This window comes from Anabas testudineus, chromosome 1 (genome assembly GCF_900324465.2).
Source record: "Anabas testudineus chromosome 1, fAnaTes1.2, whole genome shotgun sequence".
Classification (NCBI taxonomy): Eukaryota; Metazoa; Chordata; class Actinopteri; order Anabantiformes; family Anabantidae; genus Anabas; species Anabas testudineus.
The window spans coordinates 24,104,501-24,121,255 of NC_046610.1; the positions used below are offsets into that span (position 1 = coordinate 24,104,501).

Sequence of the window (16,755 nt, forward strand, 5' to 3'; positions counted from 1 at the left end):
AATTCTAAGATGTTGAACTAATATGATACAATCTCCAAACAAATATAGGAATAAATATCCTAGTGCATTTGAAACTTGGTGCGGACACGCTGTTCATCGTCTTGTTCCCTTGTTCAGTATAATATCCTTTTTGTCAGTAGACTGTATAACCACAAAAATGTCTGCAGCTGGTTTGCTAAAATGATGTCTACTGAGATAGCCTTCAATTAAAGTCTGACAGCGTGTTGGTGCTGCCTTTAAAAAAAACAACCACGTTCAATTGACAGCAGTCTTTTCATTTCCTAGAGGAATATCAAACCGAACATATTTGTAACATGCAAAGAAGAGGATTATTTGGAATGATTGAAAAAAAGCAGAAGTGTAAAAGAGGGGAAACATTTTGCTGATAGTACTAATGTGAGAAAAGAAGTGTCACAACCACCTGTTGCGGAAACGCCCTCATTTAAAAAAGAACACAGGAAGTATTGCACAGCCATATGCCTCAAAGCAGCACCAGCAGAACTGTCAGTCTACAGAAGAGTGATGTGAAAGATGCAGGGGCCGCGTGGTATCTTCCTCCTCACCTTCATGGTGGTTCTCGGTAAGGTCAAAATCTTTTCTTTATGTTGGGAGTAATAGGACAATATTCCTCTAGAAAAGGAAAGGTATGGGTGCTTTTTATATGTGTTTGTGGGGGGAGAGAAAGATGTGGAAGTGATTTTTAGACTTGAGATCCTGGAGAGATATTACAACGCATTAAATTGTAAGATTTGCATTTTGTTTTAAAGTTATAAAATTTAATTATTCACTATTTTTAAATTGTGATCTATTGTATTGATTATACTGTATATTTGGTTTATTCAAACAGCTGAAAGTGAAAAAAAAAAAAAAATGAGTGAAGATGTTCAGGAAATCATCCAGGATGAGCGTTTGACCACAATCTAACAGCTTACACAGTTTGATCCTTGTGCAGCTTCATGCATATTTGCAGCTTCATGTTAAAGACGCTTACACTTTTGACTGAAACCACTTTTTCACAGAGGAAGCTGTGCCAGTGGCCAATGGGAACTGAAAGGATTCACAGAGACTAGGACACTCATAAACAAGAACCAGTCATACGAACAAATTAAAAAAGAAACTGTCATAGCAGTTTTTATTTTATTTTGTATTTCAATCTCTCGTGGATACAAATGTACAAATGTTTCTCCTTGATGAGACAACACATTTGTTTTATTTATTATAATGTCTTGATTTGACTCAATTGATCATTTAAAGTAGAGTAAAGTTACCAGGGTCTGTTAAAATACTCAGCAGTGGAGCATCACCTACTGTAGGCGGGTATATTCACTATTCAATATCTTATCATTACATATTCTGTCTTATTAAGGGAGCACTTACCTTTAAGATAGTTTCTATTTTCTGGTTTCTGAGAACAGACTTGAAGAAGTTCTTCTTTTTTTCATGACATTTGAAACTTTCCCAAAAATGAAGCAGAACAGGGCATTATGCTTCTAATCAGATCTCATGGATGTGCAGGCTGAGTGAGTCAGTGTACATTTTGACCTTTGGGCATGGCAGAGGCTGTAAACCAGGGTCTGTACCTGCCAGACGCTCTGGTGGTTTTGTGCACAGGGGAAGGTGATGATATTAACTTGCTGAACAGCCACTGTGGCTAGTGGTTGTTCAATGTCAGGACCTACTCACCATTTTTACTGGCCACAATTTCTCCTTTATATATCGTGTTAAAATTTATTTGAACTAGATTTACAATTCTTTTAAACGCAGAGGTGATAAATAGCTAAGTACATTTACTCAAGTCATGTACCTAAATACAATCCTGAGATAATTTACTGCAGTATCACATGAATGACTCCTTGTTAGTAAATGCCACTGTGCATATTTGTGGAAGTAGCACAGCAGCTCAGTCTGTAAGGCAAATGGGTGCAATTTCTTGTTTTTACTTAAGCTTCTGTTTTTTCTATGTACTTAGTGGTAAATGATTTTCTCACATTGCTTCAGTGAAGACATTTGTGCACTTGATTTGAACAATAGCATTCAAACGTTGCTGGAAACCTTGAATCTTATTTTACTCTTGAAGTTCAGTTGACAGGTTTTGGAAGGTGCTACCACATAAAGTAAGTGGAAACAGTGGTAGGCAGCTTACAGGCCTTGTTACTTAACCTTGACTCAAGGGACGTCCCTAGAGTGAGCGTAGGTAGGAGCTGACGACTGCAAGTTTAGAAGTGCAAAGTTAGAGTGTAGATTTAGCAGACTGCTCTGCTCTGAGCTACACGCCCTGATCTGTAGATGAGCTGCTGGTGGTCAAGTTGTGTTGCGATGTGATGTGCAGTGTTACAGTGTGATTGTGATAATGGCTGGGGTTGATTTTGCAAGCAAGTTTGTGAACAGTGACAGGTCTATATTTAAAAAGAAAGAGTTTCTTCATGAGCAATTAGTTGTAGTACATTGCGTTCTGCCAGCCGTCACGAAATGACACACTATGAAGAAGAATAGATGTTTAAAAATACTAGTGTTCAATAAACTAGCTACTTCTTCTTTATTTGAATTATATTTCTAATTATATGTACTTCAGGAAATGTATTTTAAAATGGTGAAAAAAGTGAGTTGTGCAGAGTTTAAGAATACATATAGAATTGAATTATCTTAATAAACAAGTGTAGTGGTGCTTTTCAAATGACTTTTTTATTTATATACTGTTTGTTCTCTTCAGAAATCCTGACCACATTTTTTAAATTGCAGCCATCCCTGTCTCATTGTCTTTCAACATTGAAATAACAAACCCCAGTGTCTACACTGGTAAAAAAGAAGACTTCTTTGGCTACAAAGTGCTTCAGTTCACGTCTGGCTCAAACAAAGGGTAAGTTTGTGCTCAGTCTATTTTAAATATTGCTGTTATTACAAAAATCCATCTTACTCATGTAGCTGGTGAAAGATAAGTCTGATGTACATCACCAGAAGTACATGTGAAAAGCAGTAATGCGTTGTGGTTTCGTCACTTTGACTGATATTGTGATACTGCACTGTGACTAGTCTTCCTGTGCTGACACAAAAACATCACTTTACCACCCTGCTCTTTATCTTAAAACTGTGCTGCTCATGTCAGTCAGACTACTTAAATGGTTAAGATACTGTTGTCATGGTTGTTGACCTCATCCACAGAATAATCGTCACTGCACCCCTGCAGCTAAATGGAACAGGGGGAGTATGCAATCCTGGCCAAAACCTAAGCCATCCCTGCTTCAATAGTCAAGGTATATATAAATATCGCTTTGGATCTCATAGAGGAAAAGTAATTACACACATTATGGAAACGTTTTACAATATAACTGAAACCTGACTATATGAAAGTACTAACCAAATGCTACTGTTGCAGAAATTTCTGTCGAAAACCAAATGATCCCAGTTAAGCACCTTGGCCTGTCGATAGCTGCAGACCCCAAAGGCTCCAACTTCACTGTAAGAAATTAACAAGGCTTTGGGATTTGAAATAAACTTCAAAGTTCAGATCATTGTTCTCAAAAAAGATTCGTATGATTCTATAGGTTTGCAGTCCAAGTGTAGCCCATGAATGTGATGAGAACTCCTATCTGAACAGTGTGTGTTACACAGTTACATATGATCTGCAGCAAGCATCATCTTCTACACCCGCGTTCAAAGGTAAAGGACATTTAGACAATGAAATCTCCTTTCACTGCTTTGTAATAAGATCTTGTTCTCCTTGCAGATAAATATTTTTTGTTTTCTCCTCTCAAATTTTCACTCCATATAATTTTGCTTTTTTTTTTTTGTTTGTTTGTTTTTTTTTTTAGAATGCAGAAAAAAGACAGTGGACCTTGTGTTTCTATTTGATGGATCAGGAAGTATGACTGAAGCAGAGTTCAACAAAAACAAAGATTTCATAGTGGATATAATAAACAGCCTTAAGAACTCATCAATCAAGGTCAGTGCAACAATAAAGTATTCATAGTACATATAGTTGAAATATACACACAGTTTATTAGGTACAGTTCAGTCTAATCCACCAGCCCTGCAATGAATCCTCCATCAAAGTGATAATTGGTTTATAAGGTTGTTGCATTGTTTAACACAGGTGATGATGTACGTATGTTAGCGTGATCATTCTGGGAGATTATACTTTACCATGACAGGCATTTCTATTATTTAGGCTACATGATTACTAAATGAGTGCATATACGAAACGGTAGACAGTTACTGATTTCTGTTTCTTGCTTTTTTTCTTCAGTTTGCTGCAGTGCAGTTCTCCACATATTACAGTAAAGTGTTCGACTTCAATGATTATCAAGCTGGCACTGCCCTTGATAAACTTCACAAAGAACCTCACATGAAAACTCTCACAAACACACACAGAGCCCTCCGATTTGTTCTGTAAGTTCAATTTCATTACTTAAGCAGATCTCAAACATTAATTAATAATAATTAAAAAAAAACATTAAAACGCATGATTTAGAGGAGGGGAACCACTCACTAACAATAACTTACTATAAAGTAAGATCACGTATTATTTATCTTATTTGTTGTAATAAGTAAATAATACATTTTCATGTAATGAGAGGAAATAAGGGATTATGTTTATTTTCAGCTTTACTATTACCACTTTTACATTTGTTTCAGAGAAGACATCTTAGAAAATCCAGCTGCAGGTGCTTCTGCTGATGCAACTAAAGTTCTGGTCCTGATCACAGATGGAGATCCCAGTGATACTGACAGATATGGGATTATTCAGAGATATGATGAAATGAACATAATTCGCTTTGTCATTATGGTAAGCTGTGATGTGATATCACAAGTCATATTAATATCATCCACAGTGTTCATCCACACTTTTTCCAGATAAAATAATTACATGTGTTTTACCTCAGGGATTATAATATACCTTTTTAATAATTTTATCTTCAAGTAATAAACAATTGTTTAATTAACAATTATTAACGTATGTTGGCAATCTTTTGGTTTCAGGTCAAAGCTGCTAAACAGGACAAATTTACACATATTGCTTCACAACCAACAGTCAAATATGCCTTCAAAATTGAGAACTATGACGGACTCACAGGAATACTGGAAAATTTTCAAAAACAGATCTTTGAAATGGAAGGTAAAGAATTGTTTTACCCTTATTCTGAAATGATGTTGTTACAAATATGAGTTATTTCCTGGTAAGTCCTTTCAGATGTAGCTTAACTAGTTATGTCTGACACTTTAGGCTCTAAAGCAGCTCTGGCAGGTAACATGACTAATGAAATGTCTCAGAGTGGATTCAGTGCTGTCGTCTACAATGTAAGTAATCTGATTATACAAAGGACATATTCCAAAAACCTTCAGTCCATTACTTACAAATCTGATTGTATGAGTAATATGAATTATTTCAGGCTAAGTGGTGCAGACAAAAGCCTTGCTGAATAATTACATTCTTCTTGGGTTTTCATGGCATTATTACTAAATATAAGTATTGAATACTTTGCAGTGTTGACTGTTAATGTTTTCCCACAGTAGAAAAATACACTGCTTTAACAGTCTTCTCAAGTCAAACAATGCCTTTACATTCAGACCTTTCATAGTAAGAGATCTGGATCTTTAATCTTAACACAAATATTGGAATTGTCATCACAATGGGAATTTTACCTTAAAGCACACAGTATCCAGGAGCTACAGCTAATGTTAAAATAGCCTACAACCTGACATTACCATTTCCATTGTAAAAGTGCTGTGTTACCAGCTCTCTAAAGTCATCAGATGTGGATAGATTAGATTAGTAATTGATTTCTTTGATTTTTGGATGACATGACTTGTCTCTGCTGCCTCACTGGACTAAGCAGCCTTAATCAGAGTAGTCTGACTGAAGCAGGTCAGACCTGTTAACTCCCAACATAACTGCTATAGTGCATATCTCCAGCGTTTCCGGTCTCTGACCAGACTTATATATTTCTGTTTGAAGGGTGCCTTAATCCTAGGTTCAGTGGGATCAAACGGCTGGCGTGGCTCCCTCCAAGAGTTTCATAACCAAAAAGAAACACAAATTGAAGATCCAGACATGCAGGTGGACTCCTACATGGGTAAACTCATTTCTCTCAGCACCTTTTTTAAAATAACTTTTTATCTGGTTTGAGATATGTGTCAGTAAATCTTCTCTGATCTTAATGAGAGATAAACATGTATTGTAGATGCATCAAACAGATGCATGAGATCAGAAACCAAAATAGTCATTTACTACAAATCTTTCAGAATAAGACACAACAGCATTAAGTTTAAATGCTAAGCATTCCCTCCACTGCATTATAACCTATTTGATATGATTTATGAGATTAAGTTATACAACATATGACTGATTCTGTTGCAGGATACTCTATTTCTGTTGCAAAGAAGAATAACGATCTGCTATATTTCACTGGTGCACCAAGATTTGAGCACAGTGGGCAGGTCACAGTTTTCAGGCAGAATGACACAAAATGGACTCCAGCCCAAAGCCTAAAAGGAGACATGGTTGGTGAATGATAACATTATTTTAAATTTATATGGAATGTTTAAACTTCAATATCCCACTGCAAAGTAAAACTTAACATTACATTAGAGTAATGTCATGAATTTTAGGACATTTTTCCTAAAGTGCTAGAGTCTAGAAACTGCCATTTTTCTTTGTGAAATTACTCAAACATAAATTAATGTGCTTTTTTACAATGTGCTGGAGCCTGAATATATTTTGAAAGTAAATAATTAAGCAGATGTCTTTGATCGAATTTGTTGTGGTACATTTATTTTGCAATAATATATGCAAAAAGCTGCAAGCTGCACCTTTTCAAAAATGTTCAGAGTAATATTGTTTCAGTGGTCGCAGAGAGGAAACCAGAAAACCTCATTATACTGGTACTGAAAAACAACAGAGAAAACAAAAGAATTATTCAAAGCACAAATACATCTACCATAACTTCATTTGTATCCAGTACAGTTTTTTCAAATTAAAATGTTTGCATGTCACATATTTTCAGATTGGTTCCTATTTTGGTGCAGAGCTGTGCTCAGTGGATATCGACTCAGATGGTAACACTGATTTCCTGCTGGTGGGAGCTCCACTCTTTTACCATCCCCAGGAGAAGAGAGAAGGCCAGATCTACGTCTACACACTGACTGATGAGGTGGGGGCTGTGATTAAACCTCAGATCCAGTGTGCCAACATGACAGCTTTAATGATTAATTATTTAATTACTGAATGTTCTGTTTTCCCATAGATGCAACTGACAATTGAACAGAATGTGACAGTGTCATCCATGGGTAGATTTGGCACTAGCATATCCAGCATTGCAGATCTGAATGGAGATGGACTCCGAGACGTTGCTGTTGGAGCGCCCCTCGAGGATGATAACAGTGGAGCTGTGTACATCTACCTTGGTGACAGACGTACAGGGATACGCAGCACTTTCAGCCAGGTGGGACACACAAAACATGACATCACACGTTTTTTTGCTGATGATTGGGCCACGGTCCTGCAACTAATTATTTTACACATGAATCATGTGTAATGAAAATTACGTATCAGAGCAAAATAAGTGTTATATTAGTAATAGGTATGCATAGTGTGTAGTGTCAACTTCAGATGTGCTTCACTGTTTTGTTTAAAGAGCAATGGCTTCGTTCGTGGTGTTGGCGTTCTGCCATGGAAACCATACTGTTTTGGCTAACTCATGATCACAGATGTTAACCTGCTGCAAAGAGTCCTTAAAGTCTGTAGCAATGCATTCTGCATTGTGCTTTTCGAGTGATCTTGACTGGATATATACTTCTATGTAGAGAGGCCACAGTACCAAATCATCTACATTAATAGATATTTCAATTTGTCTAACTGTGGACTGATCAATATCTAAATATCTAAACTGTCTGAGATCACTCTATAACTTTTTCCAGCTATGTGTAAATCAACAACTCTTGATTGTGAATAACACACTGACACTGTTGAGGTGTTTTTATAGGTAGCTCTGAAACACGCCTTCATTCTCATTTCATTGATTGACTCCAGGTTTACTAACACCTGACTCCAGCTGGTGTTTAGTAACACCAGAAGCCTATTGTTTACTTCACCTATTCAATAAATATTTTCAAACATGTCTGCAAATCATCCTGTGTTTCAGTTGTCAGCTCTCTCTTATTGCAGAGAATCATGGGGCAGCGAATTAAACCTGGGCTGAGACTCTTTGGCCAGGCCATTGATGGGACTATTGACATGGGGGAGGATGGACTGCCAGATATCGTGATTGGATCACAGGGCACAGCTGTTGTCTTAAGGTATGGTTACTGTGCATTATGAACTGTATATGGTTCAGTGTTTACTAACCTCTAGAAACCAGACACTAGGGGCGAACATTTTAACATACTAGAAATCAGATTTCCTAAAAAAAAGACTAAACAAAAGGCTGGAACACTGTCTGAGGATCCACAAATCAATCCACTCATTACATACAATACAAGAATTATTAATAGCTCATGATGAGTGTCTTCATACTTATTCACAATTATAAACCTATACTAGATGCTTAAAATCTGGCAATAAACTCAAGCAGTGTTTTCAGCCATATAAGGTATAGGACTGGTGCCTGACTAAGGAGAGAATGACCACACACCTCCATCCCTTCTACTCAAACTAATTCAACCATTTGCCAGAACACAGTGAAAGTTAGTGTATGATAACATAAGATGTGTATACAACTGTCATTTTAATCATTTTGATGAATGTCTTCCAGGTCGAAGCCTGTCTTTAACGTCACATCACGTCTGTCTTTTCTACCTGGTGAAATAGTCATAGAAAAATTTGACTGCACGGGCGGCAATAAAGAGGTTTTACCTATGGTTACCTTAACAGTCTGCTTCGAAATGACAGAAGTAACAAAGAGTAAGAAGGGTAAGGACAAGAGCTAATAGCATGAACCCTTAAACAGATGCTGGTACTGCACTCCCTGTCAATGCATTGCCTTAACCTTGCTGTATGTCTTTGCAGAGGTAACAAGCTCCGGACTAAATATCTCCTACACACTTGACGTTGATCCAATGAGACAAACATATCGAGGTCTCTTCAGTTCAAGTGATAATAAAGCCAGGAGCATTACTTCTTCCTGCGTGCTGAGGGATGATGAGACTTGCTTGAACCACACCATCTACATGCCAGTATGAAGATGAATTAATAATATTTATGCTCACACTCTACTCTCACTTAATGCTATATGAGCATCTGTATAAATATATAAATATCATCCATGTCTCAATACTTCCTCTAGTTATTTTCTAAATGTTGTTTCATTAATCTACACAAACCTTTAAATCAAAGATAGAAAGAAAATATTAGGTATATTAGGTACATGTTTCTAGTGTTGGTTAAAGGTTGACAGCTTTGAGCATGGGGTTGCACTGGCCAACTGATATTTTGAGGTTGCACCAACCCCTACCCCTTTATTCATGTTTAGCTCATCTTTCTGTGGCAACGTATTGCTGTTTGAAACAACAATATGCAGACGACTTTTCTTCTTCCTTGCAGACATGCGTAAAAGACCTTTTATCACCAGTCAGCGTCAAATTAAACTTGACCCAAACTGACAGTGATGCTGAAAATGTCCTGAATGTGGACAGCGAAAAGCAGGCAATTGTTGAGGTATGTACAACAACTACAGAAAAAGGCTACAGTCACATAAATCTACTTCTACTTTCAAATGTGATATCAATTCTTTTTTACAGATTCCTTTTGAAAGGCAATGTCGTAAAAATGACACCTGTATTGCCGACCTTGTGGTGGATTTCAACTTCTTGTACGTATATTTTACAAACATTGTACAGCAGATGGAATCTTATCATAATTTGACCAAATGTAAGAAGTACTGTTTTTTTCTTAGGACTCCAACATTGTTGGTGGCAGAAAATAACAAATTTGACATATCTGTGAAACTGTCCAATCCTGGTGATGACTCCTACAACACCAGCCTTATAATGCACTATCCTGCAGGCCTCTCCTTCTCTATGATGGTCCTTACAGAGGTAACCTTTAGGTTATTTATTATCAGTAGTGATTGCACTGGTTTTTACTGTTTCTAACAAACCCTAACACCTGGGCAGCACTGCTGCATATGTTTCAAAAGGTTATATAAAGACATTTTCCACCACATAGTACCAACTCAACTTCACTCTACTTGACGTATTTGGTTTTCTATTGGGCAAAAAGTGGCTGTACATGCTATCTTTTTCCACTCTAAAAGATGTGAGAGCACTTCAGAATATGGATTGGTCAAAACAGCAACATAAATCATCATCATCATCATCATCATCATCTGAACTTTAAAGTCTTTGCCAAACCTTCCAGGTTTTTGTTCAGAAGTCTTTTATCTTTCTTTCTTCAGTCTATTCTGAAATTAAATCTGTCTCCTTGCTGTGACAAATAGCCACTTACTGAGAAACAAGTACAGCCTTCCTTTGAAATCCTCCATTGTTCCTGTTTTGTTTCTGCTTGTTATTATATATATATATATATATATAAATAAATTTTTTTTGACAACAAAATCCTATTTGCAGTGAGAAACTAAGCACCTGTTATCAAAACCTGTCAACTTGAGTCAAGTTGGTACCATGCAGTGGAAAAACATTATATTTGCCTCCAGAAAGAGCTGTGAAAAATAGCTGTGCAATAAACTACATAATGTGATGTGAACTGAGTCAGTCGAGTAGGAAGAAACAAAAATCTGGGGGTAGTAAGTGAAGCAACTAAGTAGAATGCACATATACAGGTCTTGACATTCAATTTTTTGCTCACAAGCTACTGTGGCTAGTGGTTTTCCAAAGTTAACAGTCGCTCAGCATTTTCACTGGTGATAATTTTCATGTTTTATGTAAATAAAATGGGTTTTCTTTAACTCAGTCGGAGTTGAGCATCCTTACTGACCAGCGGATCACTGTTGGCATAGAGTACATTAAACATGTACACAGACATGTACACCACATTCGGACTTATTTGTCTTACTACTGCATGTAGTGTTGCGGTGTGAGAAAACTTTAAAAACTTCTCCACTATTTTCTCTGCCACTAAAATAAGTAAGAGAAGGAAAAGGATTTGAAACTTGCACAGGATGTGTGGGTTGTCAGAGACATCAGTGTTTTTAACATCAAAGCTGAGAACTAGTGCTTTTGAAAAAATTCCCCCTTTACACTTGCCCGAGAGTTTACAGTAAAAAGTACCTCTAGTACATCTAAGTCAGGTCAAAGTCCTACAAACATCACAGCCTTGAATTGAAACTAAAAGCTTTTATTCTGAAAAGTGCCCACTCCCATACTGGTTTCTACATGTTTTTCTTTTCTTAAAACAGTCGACAAGACCCACGCTCCACAGGTGTGATGATCTAAAAGGAGTATTGGATAAAACAGTTTGTGGTGTCAGCCGTCCTGTGTATCGCCGTGGATCTTCTGTGAGTCATACTGCACCCACACAACAGACAGAAGTGATGTTTCACATATGAATAACTGTGACTAACTGTCTCAATGATTGACATTCACAACCTTCATTCCTGTTTATGTGAAGGCAACATTTAAGACGTCTTTCACCACCATTACTGAAACTACAAATAATCCTGTGTATGAGTGGAACGACACCATTTCAGTGACCGTTACTGGTATAAGGTAAATGCCTTCTCACACAATACATTAAAACCAAACTTGTTCTGTTTATTTTACCAAATTACTGAAAACCATTACATTTGTCATTTTTTATATTCACATATATTTATTTTTGCATCCTCAGTGATAATGCAAACGCCACTTCGAAGAGTTCCATGACCAAAAACATTGCAGTACAATTTGAAATTAAAATGGAAGTAACAGTGTAAGTGGCAGTAGTTCTTCTGTGTGTCCAGATACATGTATTTAAATGAAACTAACTTTTTCTCCCAGTTATTTTACCACACAACTCCTGCCATATTGTAATTATCATGCATTAATTTCAGGAAAAAAGACACCATCTCCTACTTGAACTTCACAACAGAAGATTCTGCCCCTAAAAAAGTGGAGATTACATATAAAGTGAGGCTTTAAATTAATATTGTTTTTACTTTTTGTTTTCTATTTGACTATTTAAGTTATACTTTTATTAAAAATACATAGTATTTATTACAAGATCTTTATTCGCAGCACTTCATTACCACGGTAGTTACAACCTACATCAAAAAAATATTAGAACATAATAATAATAGGTGATAATAACTTCCTACAGCAGACACAGAACAACATTTTTTATATGTCATTTATATGTCTGTAATTCTGTAATTAGTAATTAGTATTACCTCGTTTTCTCAGTTTTCATCAGCTCCAGGGTGAATTATTAAACTCTTTAGTTGCTAAAGGTTGTATGATGTTTACTATCCACTTGCTAATTTTAACTGTCTGCTGTGAACTAGTGAAATCAGACAAAGGGCAAAGCCACCCCAGCAGTTTCCTCTAAAGTGTTTATGCTACCATAAGATAATGACCTAACATGTGGGCTAGATGAACGGTTGCAAAAAAAACAAGTGACCTATTTGCAATTTCCTGGTTTTTCACCAAAGTCACACAGATAACAACAAACACAATATGTCTAAGCTGATAAAATACAAGCAGTCACAAACTCTCAAACAAGTGAAACACTGGGATTTCTGATGTCACTCAATATCAACTGGAGTCATGTGTCAGCAAACTTCCACTCCAACTATGAAACGAGAATGAAGGCATGAAAAACAGCCAAACAGCCAAGCTTCCTGAAAAAAATGAGTTCTTAAGTGTTATATAAACGGGAAACCTGTTTGACGTAATTGGGGTAGAGGATTAGAAAAACCTGATTTCCCTAGAAAGCTGGTTTCTCTCAGTAACTTGAGTGCATGTAAACACACTGATGTGGAAAATGAATTCCCAAGTTTATCAAGGTATTTCCTGTGGCTGTCTGCAAACCAAAGCTCATCAAACTTGTGTGATGCAGCAGGACAATGGCCCTAAACAAAGAAGTAAATCTACTACAAAATCGCTTTGCAGGCGTAAAATCCACCTGTTGGAGCCCAGTAGAGAACTAGAAAGAGCCACACAACAGACATCCTAAGAGTAGGTCTGAGCTGAAGCAGTTCTGTAAGGAAGAATGGTCCAAAGTTGTGCAGGTCTGATCCACAGCTACGAGAAGAGCTTGTTAAAGGTTACTGCTGCCACCACCACTGTATATTGTTTGCGTTTTAAATATATGGGACTTTGGTGAAAACAACATCACAGTTCATGACCATTTAATGCAGAAAACCAGGAAATAGAAAATAGTTCAATTGCTTGTTCTTGTATCAGTAGCGTGGATTTGTTCAATGAACTCTCAGACATGCTTATGTTAACATGATTAGCTGTTCTTTTAAACTGGACCAACTGTCTTTCACCATTCACAGATAGACAATCCTGGGTCGAGGTCTTTTCCTGTTCATGTGTCTGTGGTCTTCCCCGCTGAACTGGATTATAACTTTGAAATGAAGAATTATCAAGTCTTAGTCGAGAAGGTGAATTGGTGACTGCAAGACTACGTATTTATAGTGCTGCTGTGTATACAAGTACAAATCCTTAACTGTTATTCCCTTTTCTCTTTTAAGAACAAAACTCAATGCACTAATGTCAAATCGAATGTAAGTAAAACACATTTATCATCAAAATATTTTATGTGAACATGTAAATCAGAAGTCCCTTTAAAAAACTGTTGCTGTGTTGCAGCTCTGTCCGTCAGAAAAATCCAGCAAAATCATCAAGTGTGACCCGTTCATCCTCGACAAAGCAACCGAGTTGAAATTGATAGGAGATGTCCACTTTAAGGATCTTAAACAGCATGCAGCGGTAACAACACAGCAAAACATACACACCACATAAAGTGTGCAGTGACAGTGAGAAATACATCATTAATTGACGCTTGCTTGCTTTGCAGAACCTTGCCTTTTTGAAACGGTACGTTGGAGATGGCGGAAAGGTTAAATTCAAAAGCTTTATACACGTCAGCTACGACGAGAAGCGATATGTGCTGGATTCTGGTAAAAAAGAGGTGTGCTGAAGTTCGACCACAGAGGTGCCACGTCAGAGATGCTGTTTTAAATTCTTTTCAGCAACCCTAATGTGTCTTATTTATTCACCACAGAATAAAGATCCTACAAAGAAGAGATCTAATGAAACGTGTCTGTGGGAAGAAAGTGGTCCAACAGTGAAATGGGTACATTCCACAAGACATTCATATCCTCAGTCATTAAGCTTAGGAAAATGGTTTCTATTTTAATTTCTTATTCTGTCTGCCAACAGACTGAAATTCAGGTTGAGTTCATAATTCCTGTGGATCAACAGCTGATCGTTTTAACTGGAGTTGTATTGGGACTCTTGTTTTTGATCATCCTCACAGTCATCATGTGGAAGGTGAGAGTGGATTTCCAGATTAGAGGGTTCCATTGTGAACCGCTAAAATACTATATGAGAACAAACCTCTGCCGCCACACATGCAGAACTGTTTCTTGAACATTATGAACCGAATTAGGAACATTTACATGGTGGTATTCTGTCATTTGGTCTGATCATTGTTCTTGTCTTTCACAAGATGGGGTGTTTCAAGAGGAGGAAGCTGCCTGATACTGAGGAAAGAGAATCTCTTCAGTCTAACAACTATGCACCTTCTCAGCCCACTCCTGTCCCAACTACAGAGACGAACAGCAAGTCAAACAACGACAGCAAATCTGAGGAACCTTCAGAGGAAAACAAGCCTCTTAAAAATAATGAAGCAAACGACAGCACTTCATAGTCTGGTCCAAAAGAAGGGCTGGATTAGACTTTACCTATCTACAAATGTACCACTATCACAGGATGACACACAGTACTGCATCCTGATGCTGAACATCAACTGTCTGTGAACATGGTCACATCGACCAGGAGCTTGTGGACAGCTGGAGAAAGATCAAGGGGGGCACTGATAGATTCTAGAGACCTTTAACAGTTACTATCACTGCAGATTTCCAGATTGTCCAAGATTTCAATCCTCGTATCTGGCATTGTCACTGAACCCAGTTAACCAGCCGTGTTAACTGGTTGTGTTTTGAGGTGGAAAGGTGGCAATAATTGACGTCCTTGTCACTTTAGTAGCATTTCCTACTCTTTCAGCATATCTGTTCTAGCTCTCTGTATCTCTATGAATGCATGTATTAATCACAGAAAGGCAGTGGTGGCCTGAGCTGGATATGGTGCCCCCTCTCAGCTCTTCAGCCACCTTTTTCCTAGTGGCCACTCACAGAACTGCAATGAAAAATCTGCCTGCATCAAAAATGTGCTAGGTGAGCAGCTTCCACTCAAGTTAGTGACCACCTTGTTTTAGCCTGGTATCCTTTCTCACAATACATCCATGGTAGCTGCTTTGATAAGGTTACAATTTAAAGAAATACGTTGTTACAACTAGCCACCTATTAGCTGTTTCTAAGTGCAGGTATTTAATGAGCAAGAGGTTCTATTTAAGGCTATATTTGATGGTTATTTATGTTTTTTAAATTGCAATTACTTGAATGAATGCAGTATAAATTATGCTTTTATTACAGACCTTACAAAACATTGCTTTTAAAAATAGCAGTCTCTAGGTTGAGTTAATTACAGGCGAGGGGATAAAATTTTATCTGATTTGCATTGGAGCCACCATTCTTACCGAGCGGACATGAGAAACCCAAAGAGGGAGAAATGTGGGCAACAAAATCATTTTGCTCAAAAGTATTATTGTAATGAAAATGTTGGTAATCCTATGCAAATTAGGACAGTTCATTAAGTGAAGTGGTCTATGGGGTAAATGTCTGATTTTAAATGTCTCTTATAAAATAAAAAAATATGTTTGCCCATTATGTCTATGTATTTTCCAGACATAATGAGCATGTATGTATTGTATGAGGAAGTCTTTTATTATGTTTATGGTATAACTATTTGTACTGTGCTGTAGATTTTTTTTTTTTTACAAATAAAGGTATCTGTGCAAACAGAATAATATTCTGTTTTCACTGACAGCCTGTACAGAGAAATAACTTAATAGCTCACAGCTGTGAACAGTTGTGGTGGACGGGTCTGCATGGGAAGAAATGTTAACGCCGTCCAGGATTGACAGGTGTCAGAACATACTGTCTCCTACAGTTACTGGATGCGCTCTGAAGCTGCACACGTCAACACATCACTTCACTGTGGTCTCTTAGATCAAATAAGATAACAGAAGATGTACTTTATTTGTCACTTTAGGGAAAATGTGTTTTGCCCTCTACAGTGCAGTGCCTTAGGAACCAGCACAGCAACAAAACAAACAGGAAGTACCAAACAGCAGTGTTAAAATGTCAGCACAATATTTGTGCAACATAACAACAGATAATACAGAGTAGGGAAATTAACAGCTAAATAGAAACACATGCATCATAGCCTATTTGCAGCACTTAGCTACCATAAAATAGCAACAAAACAGAAACACAGTATGCAAGTAGGATAGCTCTGCAAAAAGACCCATAAATATTTGTAGTGATTCAGTCTCTAAAGACGACCCTGTACCTTCCACCAGAGGGTCACACACTTTTGTTTGTCCTTGCTTATTCAAGGTTTGTTTAGGTTCAAGGTCTGGTTATGCAAGGTGTTTCAGGGACAGACATAATACATTTTTTATAATATTCTTTTCCAGCAGATAGGAACAGAAAATTATTTTGCTGATATTAGAAAGATTGGGCTCCATGCAGTTGT

General features: G+C 37.2%; 1 protein-coding gene across 1 annotated transcript; it reads left to right on the forward strand.

Moving 5' to 3' along the window:
* The first annotated feature begins 479 nt into the window (after positions 1-479).
* On the forward strand, positions 480-16,021 carry LOC113161434 (integrin alpha-M-like). Its single transcript, XM_026359012.1, has 31 exons — positions 480-580; positions 2,740-2,857; positions 3,160-3,251; positions 3,374-3,456; positions 3,543-3,657; positions 3,810-3,940; positions 4,244-4,386; positions 4,633-4,783; positions 4,978-5,113; positions 5,222-5,295; positions 5,954-6,071; positions 6,356-6,498; positions 7,002-7,148; positions 7,242-7,439; positions 8,162-8,292; positions 8,748-8,905; positions 9,002-9,168; positions 9,536-9,649; positions 9,733-9,803; positions 9,888-10,029; positions 11,349-11,447; positions 11,561-11,658; positions 11,780-11,860; positions 11,982-12,057; positions 13,428-13,535; positions 13,626-13,658; positions 13,744-13,863; positions 13,952-14,065; positions 14,159-14,230; positions 14,317-14,427; positions 14,606-16,021. The coding sequence occupies exons 1-31, from the start codon at positions 532-534 to the stop codon at positions 14,804-14,806; spliced, it is 3,594 nt and encodes a 1,197-aa protein (XP_026214797.1). The 5' UTR covers positions 480-531; the 3' UTR covers positions 14,807-16,021.
* The last annotated feature ends 734 nt before the right edge of the window (positions 16,022-16,755 follow it).